The 16,845-nt window shown below is 42.8% G+C and overlaps 1 protein-coding gene across 1 annotated transcript; it reads left to right on the forward strand.

Annotated features, from left to right (window-relative positions):
• The first annotated feature begins 13,438 nt into the window (after positions 1 to 13,438).
• On the forward strand, positions 13,439 to 14,400 carry LOC128834259 (trace amine-associated receptor 2-like). The gene is made up of 2 exons (XM_054022873.1): positions 13,439 to 13,456; positions 13,555 to 14,400. The coding sequence occupies exon 2, from the start codon at positions 13,588 to 13,590 to the stop codon at positions 14,398 to 14,400; it is 813 nt and encodes a 270-aa protein (XP_053878848.1). The 5' UTR covers positions 13,439 to 13,456; positions 13,555 to 13,587.
• Positions 14,401 to 16,845: the final 2,445 nt, after the last annotated feature.

Raw genomic sequence — 16,845 nt, forward strand, 5'->3', positions numbered from 1 at the left:
ACTAATAACAGATAAATTAACTGATAATTAAAGAGTAAAAAATCAGCCCTCTTTTCTTCCTTGCTCTATAGAGGAAACAAATCCTTTTTTGGTGCAGCTTACTTCCCTCTCCCTGATGACTCTGATAAGCTGGCTGGCAGGGTGGGTCCTCCTTACTCCTGTCCACTCATTTCTTTCTCACCTGCACAGTAGGGATTTTAGGGATCCTGCAGTGAATGTCCCCCTTGGCCCTGAGACATAGGTAGCCAATGCAGGGAAGAAAGGGGTCTCATTATGTCATGATACTTCCCTGCATAAGTGCACAGCAAGGGTCATGATCTGGCCTTGGGGAAAAAACTGGAAAAACTATGAAGTGTTGTTCTTCGATGGAATCTTTTACAACATATAGAGGATTGAGGGTGGTCTTCTGGTAACAGTTCCCTGAAAAACATCATCTACAGCCAATCACCAAGCAATGAAGTCATCTGCTCTGAACTAGAACATAAAGTCACCACTACCTTAGCATCCTTCAAATCCTTCCTCAAGACCAACTTCTACAATGAAGCTCACAGAAAACTCAACTGACAAAGGCTAGGGATGTAGCCAGGAGAGGCTTCTGATATTTATTTGGTTTATATGTTAAGTATCTTATAATTGCTTTAGGAAATGATCTATTACACAGAAATGTGAATATTGAGATTGATGAGTGGTGTAAGCAAGAAAGACCATGCGAGGAATGTGTGTGTATGTTAGAGCCATGAAGTCTAAGTAACACCCATACATGAACAAATGAGGGATTGCAGGCTCAGACGGTTTGGTCACTGGCGTGACACTCCAGATTCTTCATAGAAATAGTGTTATTTGAATATGGCCTAAGATATATTTTTATACAAGATGGGTCTTGTAAGATATTAGTGGAAAGGTTATAATTTACTGAATGTGATTATCCAATTTGTATGCATGTATCATTTCTGTATCTGATGTTAGGAATATTGACTATGTAACTGTAACCCTTCTGCCCCTCTTAGTTGGCAGCAACAAGGGCCGGGTTCAGTATCTAGGGGTTCCGTTTCAATAACGCAATACAAAACCAGCTCGAGCCCCCACCCAGTGACCTGGGACAATTACATACCACCCCCCCAGGTGCCTCTAGGAGGCAATACTTCCCCTCTCGCAAGCACGGAGTCTGAGTGTAGCAAAAGTCTTTTAATAAAGGAGGGAAACAATGAGGCATTTACATTGTGGAAACACCAGGATTCATAACACAAACCATGAGCAAAAGACCCACCTCCAAGTAAGTTTGGCAGTGTCCTTTTCCCCTCAGGGACTTAAGTCCAATCACCCCAAAGTCCAACAACCCCAAAGTCTCTGTCCCTGGTCAGTGCCGCCCCAGAGTTCAAAAGTTTATCTGCAGGGTTTTACCCCGCCAGCCTGGGCAGAAATGGGATGTTAAGGGGCACCTTACGTGGTCAGAGGCCGACTGCCCCACCTCTCCATGGAGTTCTGCTGCAGCCTTTACCACAAATGGCTCCGCTCTACCCGTCACTCCGCTCCGCTCCTCCAGCCATCCCCGCAAACTGCTCCGCTCTGCTCCCCGTTCCATGGGCCACTCCAACCGTCCCACAAACTGCTCAGCTCTGCCAGCCACTGCACTCCACCAGCTGTCCCATGAACCGCTCCAGCTGCCCCCACAAATGGCTCAGCTCCGCTCCGCGCCGCTCCGCTTGCTGTTCCATGGGCCACTCCAACCGTCCCACAAACTACTCGGCTCTGCCAGCTGCTTAGCAATATATCTTCAGGCTCCCCCACAGGTTAACACAGCACTTACTGATCTCAGCTCAGCAATTTTAGCTCTTTTAGTGATTTCAGCTTGTAGTAGGGGAGCCCCAGTGCTGGTGCACCATTGGCCCAAAGTGAATTCAGTTCAGCAACTTTTAGCTAGACTCCTACAGGGGTCTGTAAGAAGAAATAACTGGAACTCTAAGCTACAGAAACTCTGCAACTTGCCTAAAATAACATTTAGGGTGAAAATTGCTTCTTGAAACAACTCTTTTTAAGATCTTGAGCTTAGTATGCATATTTTGTTTTATTTTCTTAGTAATCATAGATTATTAGGGTTGGAAGGGACCTCAGGAGATCATCTAGTCCAACCCCCTGCTCAAAGCAGGATCAATCCCCAACTAGCCCCCTCAAGGATTGAACTCACAACCCTGGGTTTAGCAGGCCAACGCTCAAACCACTGAGCTATCCCTCCCCCCAATGGAGATATCCCATCGCCTAGAACAGACCTTGAAAGGTCATTGAGTCCAGCCCCCTGCCTTCATTAGCAGGACCAAGTACTGATTTTGCTCCAGATCCCCAAGTGGTCCCCTCAAGGACTGAACTCACAACCCTGGGTTTAGCAGGCCAATACTCAAACCACTGAGCTATCCCTTCCACCAGGGATGGAATCTGCTTTGTTCTGTTTGGTAGTCCTTATAATCACTTAATATTTATCTTTTATAGTTAATAAACTTATTTCTTGTTTATAACATAACCCAGATTGTGCAATTTATAACTGGGGGGGGGGGCAAGAAGTTGTGCATATCTCTCTTCACATTGAAGGAGAAGGCAAATTTTTATGAGCTTGTGCTATGCATATCTTTCTATACAGTGCAAGAGAATATTATCTTGGGTGTATTTTCCAGAGGGAAGCTGCAATTTCCTAGCTGAACCATCTCAGAGAGAGCTGTTTGCAGACTCTGTGTGATTCTACAGCTGGTGCTCCTTACCTGTGTGTGTGCTGCCAGAGGCCAGAGAGCCTGATTCAGCAAAACAGGGAGACAGAGCCCAGGCTAGTGGAGCAGGTGGGCTCAGTGAAATCCCAGTACATCAGGTAACATCCCAGAAGGGGGGTCCAACCTGTCAGTCACCTAAAGCACAGTCCTGGTAACTATCTGGGTAAGAGAGTCCAGAAGATAAGGAACTGAATGGAAAAGACAGAGGCTGGCCCAAGAAGGAGTGGTGGAATGTCATAAAGGAAGACATGTTAGCGTGTGGTGTGATGGAGGATATGGGACAGAACCACTTTCAAGGGAGAGGATTCATAGAGTGGATCCCATTTGATGAAGGAAGAATTTGGTTTAAATATTAATAGCTGACTACAAATCATCTTGCTGAGCTCATAGCTGGCCTATGTAAATCCATGCTCTTATTGTTTCCCTGATTCTCCTGCCCTCATCCCTTCTTATTATTATTATTACATCCACTGTTTCATCATGTCTTTTACTCAATGTTTTGACCAGCACCTAGAATAATGAGTCCCTGAGCCTGACTAATGTAGTGCATTGGGTGCTACCGTAGTACAGATAAAAGTAACAATAAGGATCTGACAGCTGTATGCATCCATATTTTTATAACCATTTGATGTGTATTAGAAGTTCTTCATGGCAGCAACTCTGTATTTATCTGATTTTAGGAGGCATCATGCACATCTAATTGAACTATCTAAGGAATATGTAATATTATTATTTAGGTTACACTGGGGAAAAGGTAACTATGCCCCTCCTTGAAATGTTGAATAAGGTTAACCACATTTGGGGTTATGGTTACTGGGTGGCATAACATTCTACATCATGAGGTAAGCTGGGTTGGTAATGGCATATACAAATCCAGAACTTCACAAGTTCATAAGATTAATTCCCAAGTGGCCCACTTGCCAGTCTAAATTGCTGGGAGCCACTATCCGGGTAGCTGAGTAATGTTCACAGCCAGTGCTGTGTCCCTATTCCTTCCTTCCCTGCACACCTGACCGCTATACATACTTTTCAGGATTGGGTTGTGTAGGTTTGGTTTGGTTTTGGGACATTTGCTCATATGCTAGGTTCTGAACCCTCAAGAAGCCTTATTAAACTTTTCAAAACCATTGCAATGAACAAAGCTGAATGTAGCTGTCTGGTTTCATTTGAGTTTAAGGGTTCTAATAAGCCTCACTCAAAGGCTTTCAAACCACCTGACCTGAAACCAACACAAATGTTCTTTGAAGCCCATACAATACTGGATTGCAATAAAAGTAAATGAGGTTAAAAGGGTTCATTAATTTCATTCACTATTAAATGTTTCCTTTCTGAAGGGCCTGATTTTGAACCCACTAAAGTCAACGAGTTTTGCCACTGACTTCAATGGGAGCAATTTCAGACACTAGATCTGATTATCTCTTTGTGTTTTTTCCTTTAGAACATACTAGCTGTTTCCTTAAAACACATTTCCCTCTCCCCATGTTTGTCCACTCCTTTAAAACCTCTGCCCCCTCTCCTCCAATATCTCATACTGCAACAACCTCTTATTCATTAATCTTTCCTCTCCCCTATATCTGCCACACCTATTCACTTCACCACCACTCTGTCTCCTCCATTCTTATCCTTAGTCTTTCTTCTGCCATCCAAACCCATTACTACAGTCCTAATAGCGCTTCTTTACCAGGCTTCCACTTGCCCATGTCACTGCTGTTTTGGGCCTCTTTCCAGCAGAGAATTTTTTCCCCTTTACACTTCCTTCTCCAGGAAGTACTTGCAGTAGGCAGCACTAGCATTAAGTTAGGGAGTGAGGAGCATCTGTAAGTTTCACATAAACTGAGGGAAGGTTGAAGCAATGGTGAGAGGCCAGTTGGCTTTTAAGACCAATTGTCTGGGGCTAGCACTAAGGATGTGCTCTAGGGATTAGCTACTGACACACACGACCCTCACATTGAAGTTTGAGATTTGGGCAATTATTCAAGGAGGTGAAAGTATAACCCAGTATTGGAGTTTTAGCTGAATATCCCCACTTGCTTTTTTGTGGGGAGTGGAATGGTGGTGAGAGTAGTGGTGCAGGATTCTGGCTTCCTCAAAGCACTGAGGCCAGTCCTGGCCAGTGGGGTAGCAAATGAACCAAAACAAAAGAACCACCCTGCTAGTTTGTTGTACCAAATCATCACAAGCTGTGACTCTAACATCTCAGACAATGTTAATGTGATAGTGATAGTAACAGCATTAACGTCCAGCCGCGCCTGTGACAGAGCAATACCCTTCATACCAACTAGGCCAGCCACAGAGCAGTAGCTGCAACAGTAGCAGCTGGCTCTGGTAACAGCTACAGCAGTTTGTGTATGTCAATTCTCTGCAGAAATCACTAGTAGAGGCCTTCACACAAAAACTACTAGCAAATTGGAATATGGGCCTCACCACACTCAGAAGGCAGATTTTCTTGCTCTTAGTAATTTATGGCTATAACACAAACTGTTTTTGCGCATGGCACAATTGAGAAAAAGTTTCAGAAATAACTTCTTTCTCTTGTGTCTGATTAGCTAAAGTTTATAGTTTCCCAAAGCACCTTGTTGCCTTCTGTTTACAGACGCTGTGGTCCCTGGAGGCACAGCTACTTTAATGAAGTCCTGAACTATTTACTTTCATTAGTCCTAATCACTGCCAGTTATTACTCGTGATGACGAAAGCAGACAAAAGAGGTGTGTTAATGAGGCCCCATGGTCTCTATTTGAACCCAACAATTTGGTAAATTGGAAGTGAGAAAAATGCTTTGTGCTTTTGTCAGATTGGATTATAAATTATGGTCAACCAAGCAGAATATAAGCAAGTGCACCTTCAAAGTGTCATCCTGTAAATGAAGTGCTAAGGGCATTGTTAAATTTGTTATCCACACATCTAGTTACTGACCCTATTAAACACTTCCCAGATGACTGCCTTTTTCAAAACAAATGTGTCTCTAATGGCTGAGATCATGTTTTAACTTTTATGAAAACTTCTTTTAGCAATTATTCTGGGCTTGAGAAAGCATTTTCTCTTGTTAAACATGTGTATGTTCATTTTGTGTACAATTGCCTCCATTTCATAGGTGCTGCTGTACCCCCTGGCTTGAAGTGGTTTCCATCATATCCAGGGTTTACAGTTTGGTTCAATGGTTCTCAGCACCCCCACTATACAAATTGTTCCAGCACCCCAGCTTCATTTTGCTGCTAATAATGTCAAAGGCAAAGGTCCCATTGACCCAAAGTCTATAATTTTGATTTTGTGCTTTATGCATTTCCAGAACCCTGAGACAGATTTACATCCCAACACAGGAGTATTTAAAACAGTTTCATTAAAAAACAAGCACACAACAGCACCAGTGCAACGTTATGACTGACATATTAAGCTGTTTAGCAGTATATCAAGACCAAGCAGAGGAGGCTAGAAGAAGAGCGGGTGAGTCCTGTTCCTGCCCAATAGGCATGGCTGGAACACACAGCGATGTTAGGTGTATCGGTGGGAACTGGCTCTATGGCAGAAACTGAGCCAATTCTCCGTGAGTCTGGACCAGGCCTCCCCGATCAGAACATGAGATCTAAATGGAGATGCTTCTTCCTGTCATGGGGTGAACCCAAATCCTGGACCTTGACACACTGAACGCAAGCACTAGAAATCCAGATCCAAGCCCAGCCTTCTCCAAGCTGGTGAACTTGTCTATGGATTGACTTAGTCTAATACACAGCAGTCGGCAGCTATGAACTTGGATCCAAATACAGCTCCCAGGTGGGGACCTAGGAAGGATGGGTTTGGGCCCATCTCTGATTAATAGTGAAACTGGGGGAAATCTTATTATAAAAACATGAGTGATTTCATGAGCCTCAAGTGATTGCTTTTCCATGGAACCAAGCGCCTTCCCTGTTAGGCCAGGGCTTGCTATATACCTGGATTACCTCATGTAGCTTCCAGACACAGCCCCTGCCTCTATAGCAAGAGGAAATGGAATCATAGAGTCATAGGACTGAAAGGGACCTCAAGAGGTCATCTAGTCCAGTCCCCTGCACTCATGGCAGGACTAAGTATTACCTAGTCCTGACTGACAGGTGTTTGTCTAACCTGCACTCAAAAATCTCCAATGGTGGAGATTTCACAACCTCCCTAGGCAATTTATTCCAGTGCTTAACCACTGTGACAGTTAGGAAGGTTTTCCTAATGTCCAACCTAAACCACCCTTGCTGCAATTTAAGCCCATTGCTTCTTGTCCTATCCTCAGAGGTTAAGGAGAACAATTTTTTCCCTTCCTCCTTGTAACAACCTTTTATGTACTTGAAAATTGTTATCATGTCCCCTCTCAGTCTTCTCTTCTCCAGACTAAACAAACCCAATTTTTCCAATCTTTCCTCATAGGTCATGTTTTCTAGACCTTTAAACATTTTTGTTGCCCTTCTCTGGACTTTCTCCAGTTTGTCCACATCTTTCCTGAAATGTGGCGCCCAGAGTTGGACACAATACTCTGGTTGAGGCCTAATCAGTGTGGAGTAGAGCAGAAGAATTACTTCTTGTGTCTTGCTTACAACACTTCTGCTAATACATCCCAGAATGATGTTTGCTTTTTTTGCAACAGGGTGTTACACTGTTGACTCCTATTTAGCTTATAATCCACTATGACCCCCAGATCCCTTTCTGCAGTATTCCTTTCTAGGCAGTCATTTCCCATTTTGTATGTGTGCAATGATTGTTCCTTCCTAAGTCGAATTCTTTGCATTTGTTCTTATTGAGTTTCATCCTGTTTACTTCAGACCATTTCTCCAGTTTGTCCAGATCATTTTGAATTTTAATCCTATACTCCAAAGCACTTGCAACCCCTCCCAGCTTAGTATTGTCTGCAAACTTTAAAAGTGTACTCTGTGCCATTATCTAGATCCTTGATGAAGATATTGAACAGAACCAGATGCAGGACTGATCGCTGTGAAATTAGGACACTTCAAAAGGTAAGGGTACCCACAAATCACACCGTATTTTATCCTTTACATAAATAGCAAATAATAGCAGATTGATAACAAGGAAAACAGGAGTAGAAAACATGAAATGCACGCAAACATGGCTGTGTTTACTTTCTTGGGAGCAAACCTTGCTTTTGCAATTATCTGTCTATTTTAAGGCTTTTTATAGTGCTCATAACTATGGTGCCTAAGGCCCTGATTCAGGAAAGCACTTAAGCATGTGCTTAATTCCTTTCCTGAATAGGGTTGTTTCCCTGGATCAGAGCCTAGGGCCCAGGTTCTCAAAGGTATTTAGGCACCTAACTTGCACTGATTTCCAGAGGAATTAGGTGCCCAAATACAGGATCTGGACCTACATCCTGAAATTAACATACTTGAAATCCTACTCTCAGTAATGCATTAAGTAGATTTGCTTACACTTCCTTGGTTGAGTGGGATTTTTACTAGAGCTTTTTACCTCCAGCCTGCCAGTTTAAATCTAGCCAAAGTCAGTATTTACTAAAATACTTGTAGGTCATAACTGTTCAGTGGTCTTCATAAAATGAATGTGAGGTCTCAGTCCAATTCCTAGCAGGAAATTGTCCACATCACAAAATCACCCTCCCCCCTCCAATGGGCACACTTGTTAGCAGATTCAGCAGAGATATCAAGAACTGAATAAGCTGTGAGCCTAGTATGCCTACACTGAACAGTTAGCCCATGGTCTTACCTGGGTTTCAGCTTTAGCCCACCCCTACCATGCACCCAGAAAACCTCTGACCTTAGATGTGCTCTAAGCCTGTGGTAGCTTACTCGGTTTGGGTGTGTGGGTTAAAGCCTAATGCTGATAGTCCTTCAAATGCCTTCCCACAATCCTCCCCCCCCCCCGAAAGGACAGACAAGTTCTTTCCCCCCCAGAGCCTCTCAGCACAAAGAACCAGGGGAAGGAAAGATAGAAAATGTGGCAAAAGACCAACTTGGCTTAACCACGAGATCTTGCATGGTCTAAAAAATAGAAAGGAGTCATATAAAAAATGGAAACTAGGACAAATTACAAAGGATGAATATAGGCAAACAACACAGGAATGCAGGGGCAAGTTTAGAAAGGCAAAGGCACAAAATGAGCTCAAACTAGCTACAGGAATAAAGGGAAACAAAAAGACTTTTTATCAATCCATTAGAAGCAAGAAGAAGACCAAGGATAGGGTAGGCCCACTGCTCAGTGAGGAGGGAGAAACAGTAACAGGAAACTTGGAAATGGCAGAGATGCTCAATGACTTCTTTATTTCGGTCTTCACCGAGAAGTCTGAAGGAATGCCTAACATAGTGAATGCTAATGGGAAGGAGGTAGGTTTGGAAAATAAAATAAAAAAAGAAGAAGTTAAAAATCACTTAGAAAAGTTAGATGCCTGCAAGTCAACAGGACCTGATGAAATGCATCCTAGAATACTCAAGGAGCTAATAGAGGAGCTATCTGAGCCTCTAGCTATTATCTTTGGAAAATCATGGAAGACAGGAGAGATTCCAGAAGACTGGAAAAGGGCAAATATAGTGCCCATCTATAAAAAGGGAAATAAAAACAACCCAGGAAACTACAGACCAGTTAGTTTAACTTCTGTGCCAGGGAAGATAATGGAGCAAGTAATTAAGGAAATGATCTGCAAACACTTGGAAGGTGGTAAGGTGATAGCGAACAGCCAGCATGGATTTATAAAGAACAAATCATGTCAAACCAATCTGATAGCTTTCTTTGATAGGATAACGAGTCTTGTGGATAAGGGAGAAGCGGTGGATATGGTATATCCAGACTTTAGTAAGGCATTTGATATGGTCTCGCATGATATTCTTATCAATAAACTAGGCAAATACAACTTAGATGGGGCTACTATAAGGTGGGTGCATAACTGGCTGGATAACCGTACTCAGAGAGTAGTTATTAATGGTTCTCAATCCTGCTGGAAAGGTATAACAAGTGGGGTTCCGCAGGGGTCTGTTTTGGGACCGGCTCGGTTAAATATCTTTATCAATGACTTAGATATTGGCATAGAAAGTATGCTTATAAGTTTGCAGATGATACCAAACTGGGAGGGATTGCAACTGCTTTGGAGGATAGGGTCATAATTCAAATTGATCTGGACAAATTGGAGAAATGGTCTGAGGTAAACAGGATGAAGTTTAATAAAGACAAATGCAAAGTGCTCCACTTAGGAAGGAACAATCAGTTTCACACATACAGAATGGGAAGAGACTGTCTAGGAAGGAGTATGGCAGAAAGGGATCTAGGGGTTATAGTGGACCACAAGCTAAATACGAGTCAACAGTGTGATGCTGTTGCAAAAAAAGCAAACGTGATTCTGGGATGCATTAACAGGTGTGTTGTGAGCAAGACACGAGAAGTCATTCTTCCGCTCTACTCTGCGCTGGTTGGGTCTCAACTGGAGTATTGTGTCCAGTTCTGGGCACCGCATTTCAAGAAAAATGTGGAGAAATTGGAGAGGATACAGAGAAGAGCAACAAGAATGATTAAAGGTCTAGAGAACATGACCTATGAAGGAAGGCTGAAAAAATTAGTTTGGAAAAGAGAAGACTGAGCGGGAACATGATAGCAGTATTCAGATATCTAAAAGGGTGTCATAAGGAGGAGGGAGAAAACTTGTTCATCTTAGCCTCTAAGGATAGGACAAGAAGCAATAGGCTTAAACTGCAGCAAGGGAAAAAGTTCCTAACTGTCAGGGTGGTTAAACCCTGGAATAAACTGCCTAGGGAGGTTGTAGAATCTCCATTTCTGGAGATATCTAAGAGTAGGTAGATAAATGTCTATCAGGGATGGTCTAGACAGTATTTGGTCCTGCCATGAGGGCAGGGGACTGGACTCGATGACCTCTCGAGGTCCCTTCCAGCCCTAGAATCTATGAGTCTATGAATCTATATGCCCCCCAGACTCAATCACAGTCCATTTTGGTCAATTTCACAGTCATCGGATTTAAAAAATACTAAATGTCATGATTTCAGCTATTTAAATCTGAAATTCATGGTGTTGTAATTGTAGGGGTCCTGACCCAAAAGGAGTTGTGGGTGGGTTGCAAGGTTATTGTAGGGTGTGTTGCAGTACTTATACCCTTACTTCTGTGCTGCTGCTGGTGGCAGCCCTGCCTTCAGAGCTGGACAGCTGAAGAGCAGCGGCTGCTGGCCGGGAGCCCAGCTCTGAAGGCAGAGCTGCCGCCAGCAGCAGTGCAGAAGTAAAGGTTGCATGGTATGGTATTGCCACCCTTACTCCATCTCCTTTCTAGAAGGAAAGAAGGAAGCCCCTTCCATGCTGGCTTTCATCCATTCCAAATCACCAGAACAACTCTCACAGGTGAGTGTGTCAGTGCAGATGAAGCAGGCACAGATATGGATCCTGTTATGGAGGACAGAACAATCCCTTCAGGGGACCTGGCTTCATTTATCTCTTGTAGCAGCAACCCCCTAATGATTCTTTTGGCTTAAATTCTCTTGAGACCTGACTGTAATGTCATAAAAGTGCAGTAACATGCATTTCCTGGTTATTCTGGGCAAAGACACCAACGGGCTCTACCCTTGAAATTCAACATTAATATTTCACATAAGCTGGGCAAGAATAAAAAAAATAAACCTTCAAGAATATATTGATGGTGTTATTTAGCCTGATGCAGGTAGGGGCAGGATAAAGAAGCATGAATCTATAGTATTTATTTTAAATCTTGTGTTGCTTGTATGTTTATCTTTTCTTACTTTTAAGACAATATCTGTTGGGACAGAAACAATGGGGCTGAGCTGTTCCCCACATCACATGTTTCTTTACATATAGGCTGACTTGGCATAGATATGGTATCTCTCTCTGCTTTTATTTTTTATATAATATAGGATGATCTCTAGCAGAGTATGCAGAAGGGGAGAAAGTGGTGAGGCTGTGTTTTCACAAAGAAACTAAGGGCTTGATCCACCTCTTGTTGAAATCAATGGGAGTTTTTCATTCACTTCCATTGGAATGGGATCAGACCCTAACAGGGAAGAAAATAGAATTTGCCGTCTCTTGCTGCATAAGCAAGAATCTGCAGTGCAGAAAATAACATGCCATGTTTTTAGAAAAAAGGATTGATATGTCTTAGAGAATTTTTCACTTGACCAGAGCTCAAAGATAATAACCCTTTGCAGATGGTGGAAAGATATTGTAATTACATCCTCCTCAGCATTCACTTGGTTGACAGCCTTCAGATTTCTTCAGGGCTAAAACTGAAAGCTTACGAATAGTACAAATAAGAGAGAATACAGACTTTATTGTTAACTTGTTATATACATTTTGTTCAAAGTAATGTTCTGAAATGGCTAATACACAGGGTTTGATTCGCCTCTCTCTTATACTGGTGTAAATGAAGGGTAACTTCATTTCAATCAGTAGTGTTACAATAGTGCAAAACTGGTGTATTTGAGGAGAAAATAAAGGTAGGGATATTTGTTATCTTTTTTTTGTCTCTTATTTCTTGTTTTTACAACCAATTTTAGTTACAAATGTTCCTGGTAGGTACTTTATCATCCATAGCATGTGAGCTTAGCACCAGCAGGAGTGGCTAAAAGGCAGAGAGTGGAGTTTTGAATTTGTGACACTTGTAAGATCAGTGTTTGTGGAGTGTAACTCATTACCTGACTTCTCAAAGGACTCCAGGGAAGTGTGAGCTGAGTACAAAACTCCCCTTACTGAACGGGCTTGCTCTGAAGTAGTCAATTTGTTAAAAATAGCAGCTCTCAAACTGTGGTTTGTGGAAAAGCAGTGATCAGTTCCACGCAGTAGGAGGTAAGGAGAAGAAATAGTCCATGTGGGAGAATTAATTTTACAAAGTAGCCCATAGAATGAAAAAATTGGAGACCCAGCTAAGTAGAAGTCAAAATTCCAGACCAAGCGCAAACCCTCTCACCACCTCACAATAATAACTGTAATTCTTTGCTTCCCCGCCTCCCTTTTGAATGTTTGGCATTAGTTAAAAGAGCTGATTTTGACATCTGTAGAAAATAAATAGCTTTTTAAAATGTGGAACTTAAGTAATAGATTGCAGAAAAGAAATGTGATACTAATAGTCAAATTAATGATGTGAAAAAAGTATGTACTTTTAACAGTTTTATTTAAAAACATTTTTGTAAATGATATTCATCATCATTTCCAGTGTCAACCCATGTAAATTACTTCAGCATCTATCACAGAAATGATGGATGAAAGCCTGGCCCTACTGAAATCAATAAGAGTTTTGTCTTTCACTTCCATGGGACCAGGATTTCACCTGATAACTTTAAACAATGTTTAATGGTTACTTCCAATTAACTTTACATTGTATTCTATGTTAGGAGTTGTAGTCCATTGAAAACGCCTGAACATTAAAACTGCACATAAAAACATTAGGGGGGAGGGATAGCTCAGTGGTTTGAGCATTGGCCTGCTAAACCCAATCCTTGAGGGGGCCACTTAGGGATCGGGGCAAAAGCAGTACTTGGTCCTGCTAGTGAAGGCAGGGGGCTGGACTCATGACCTTTCAAGGTCCCTTCCAGTTCTAGGAGATAATAAATTAATGGAGATATCCTATTATTTTATTTATTATTAACATTGTCTATCTTAACAGGAAAATATCTGATAACAGATTATGGCTTTTCCTAATATCTCCAAGCACTGGATTAATTGCTTTGAATTTGGAAATGGATCTTGTCCTGGAACGTTCAGATCATCAGGTATTCGAGGTGCAATGTATTTGTTCATGACTGGAGCGATCTTCATCACCATCTTTGGGAATCTAGCCATAATCATTTCAATCTCCTATTTCAAACAGCTTCGCTCTCCAACCAACTTCCTGATCCTCTCCATGGCTGTCACAGACTTTCTTCTGGGACTCACCGTTATGCCCTACAGCATGGTCAGATCTGTGGAGAACTGCTGGTATTTTGGGCTCACATTCTGCAAAGTCCACTATAGTTTTGATGTGATGCTCTGTGTAACTTCTATCTTCCATCTTTGTTCCATTGCTGTTGATCGCTTTTATGCTATCTGTTACCCACTGCATTATTCTAGCAAAGTAACCATCTCTGTGATAAAGCGAATGCTAGCAGTTTGTTGGTCAGTACCAGCTGCTTTTGTTTTAGGGGTGTCTTTCTCAGAAGCATATGCTTCTGGAATAGAGGGCTATCAGATTTTAGATGTATGCTCTAGTTCCTGTCTAGTTATAGTTAATAAATTATGGGGAACAGTTTTGTTCACAGTTGGCTTCTTTACTCCTTGCTGTATTATGCTAGGAATTTATGTCAAAATTTTTTTAGTATCCAAAAAGCATGAACGTCTTATAAGCAGCATGCCTGAAAATGCAAATCACAAAAAGCCAAATCAACTTTCCAAGAATAAAGACAGGAAGGCTGCTAAGACACTGAGTATAGTCATGGGGGTGTTCCTAATATGCTGGTTTCCATGTTTCTTCACAGTTTTAATTGACCCATTTTTAAATTTCTCTTCTCCTGCACTGTTGTTTGATGCCTTAACATGGTGTGGCTATTTTAATTCTACCTGTAATCCATTAATATATGGTTTTTTCTACCCATGGTTTCGAAAAGCACTGAGATACATATTAGGTAAAATATTCCAGACACACTTCTATACAGCTAGTCTGTTTCCTGAAAATCAATAATGTGTCTGGTTATAACAAATGAATCCAGTGGTGATTTTCAGTTAAAAAGCGGGCATTGTTTTGTTGAATATTATAGTGTAAAATTAAAGATGTCTTATTCATCTTTCATAATTATTATTACAGAATGCTATCATCTAATAGTTTTCACTGATTATCTCCCAACAGTATGAGTGGCAATACAGAGTGAATGATTATGTTTAAGTAAGCTCTTAGCAGAAAATGTCAGTACCTGTCTCTCATAATTCAGTAATATATACACATCTACCTCAATATAACGCTGTCCTCGTGAGCACTGCTTTACCGCGTTATATCAGAATTTGTGTTATATCAGGTCGCGTTGTATCGGGGTAGAGGTGTGTGTATATATATATATATTTGCAAAGGATTATCAATCTAAGTGAACATTTGCAACCAGAAAATGATGAAGCAGAGCAACACCTTCAACAAAAGAATGGATTAAGCAAAGCTGGCACAAGGTGAAAATTTCATGTTAAGTTCTACATGAAACAGATTTATAGATGTGGACTTGGTAACAAAGAGCTATCACCTGACTTACCAAAACAAAAACCCTACTTATGATTAATAGAGCCCTAGGGAGGCTGCGCAGCAGGCAGTCAATTAGAGAGAGGCTGTGTGGAGCAGCCAATCAGGGCCAGGCTGGCCCATATAGGAAGGGCTGCAGAGCAGCTTCAGTCACTCCCGGGAGCTTGAGGAGAACTGGCTGTCTTGCAGGCTGAAGGCAGCAAGCACCCTGGGCAGAGCAGTGCTGCAGGCAGAGACCCAGGGAGTTTAAAGGCAGCTCCTGGCAGGCTGGAAGGATCTGCAGGCTGAGGCCAGCACAAAGAGGGTGCTAGCAGGGCCATCCCTAGCTAATCTGAGGTCCTACGCAGACCCCCTGTGGGGGGAGGGGGGCAGGCCTCTGTGGGGGGGGGGTTGGCTTGGGGGATAAGGGGGGAACTGTTCACAAGCGGTGCGGCTGGGGCCGGGTTGCTGCACTTCCTGTCACCGGTGAGTGCAAGCCTGGCTCTGCTTCAGTCCTCGGGGGAGTGGGGGCGGGGCAGGGGCAGAGCAGGGGCAGGAAGAGGTGGGGCTGGGGTGGAGAAAAGGTGGGGCTGGGATGGAGGCCATGGGGAAGAGGCGGGGCAGGGGCTGGAGCAGCATGCAGCTGTACAGGGCATCAGGAAATTTGGTGACCCAACTTTGTGTATGGGTAAGGATGGCCTTGGGTGCTAGGGCCACAGGGAAGTGGCCCAGAGAAATCTATTGAGGAGTGGGAGGAGACGTAGCAAGTAGTGGCCATCTCCAGGGTCCCTGGGCCAGGACCTGGGGTAGTGGGCAGGCCTGTGTCTCTCCCCACAACTGAGGAAGTAGCAGACAATTGGCTGCAGTAGCCACTGAGAGAAGTGGCTTGACAGCAAACTGCGATACTGTCCCCTGGAAAGGGGGAAGCACAGAGTGCAGCACAGTCGGAGGGCTGTGTCATGAAGAGGACACCGCAGTCCTGGGAGTGACCTGGGTCCAGGAGCAGAATTGATGGCGGCAAGACATCACCAGAAGAGGGCGCACTGGTGAACAGAGCTAATCCCCAGAACAGCCAGCAGGAGGCGCTGCAGTGGTGAGTCTATCCCGTCACACTACTGAAGTCAATAGAGCTCCATACAGGCACAGGACTCCACCTCCACAAGTCAGCACACAGGATCCAGGCCCAAACAAGCAATTGAGTAGATGTGGACCAAATATAAAGAAATATTTTAACCACTACAAACTGTATTTGTCTTATTATTGTTTGCAGTGTGTAGTAGCCATATTAGTCCCAGCAAATGAGAGAGACAAGGTGGGTGAGGTAATATCTTTTATTGGACCAACTTCTGTTGGTGGAAGGGAGAAGCTTTCAAGCCTCACAGAGTCGAAGAACTCTGTGGAGTTTAAAAACTTGTCTTTTCCACCACAGGAAGTTGAGCCAATAAAAGATGTAACCTCATCCACCTTGTCTCGCTTTTATTATTGTAATTCTAGTACAGCATTGTAATTCAATTTTCTCTTTATGTTACTTGTCTCAGACTTCATCCCCTTAATTTCTATTCTTTCCTTTTGTTTCTTCAGTAAGTGAGCTATCTACATTCTAGTCTAACATGCCATACAAGTGTACAGCTGGGAGCTATAGTAGGAAATATGGGGTGAAATTCTGGGGAAATATGGGGAATTTTTCCATTGACTTCAAAAGGGTTTCACCCATGTAGTCTCCTGCAACATGCAGTGTAATCAGTACATGCATTTCACTATTTTTTTTAAGTTCTGAAATTAAGATGATGGTGGAAGGAAAAAAGCAATGAATTTCATAATCTTCATTTTAAAGCATAGGCAGAGTGTCTGGGTCACACAATAACGCACAGTGGGAGGCAGTGACTGCACCTTCTCCCTCTCTGCTCAGGATTTTGCAAGTGT

The sequence above is a fragment of the Malaclemys terrapin genome, chromosome 3 (genome assembly GCF_027887155.1).
Source record: "Malaclemys terrapin pileata isolate rMalTer1 chromosome 3, rMalTer1.hap1, whole genome shotgun sequence".
NCBI lineage: Eukaryota > Metazoa > Chordata > Testudines > Emydidae > Malaclemys > Malaclemys terrapin.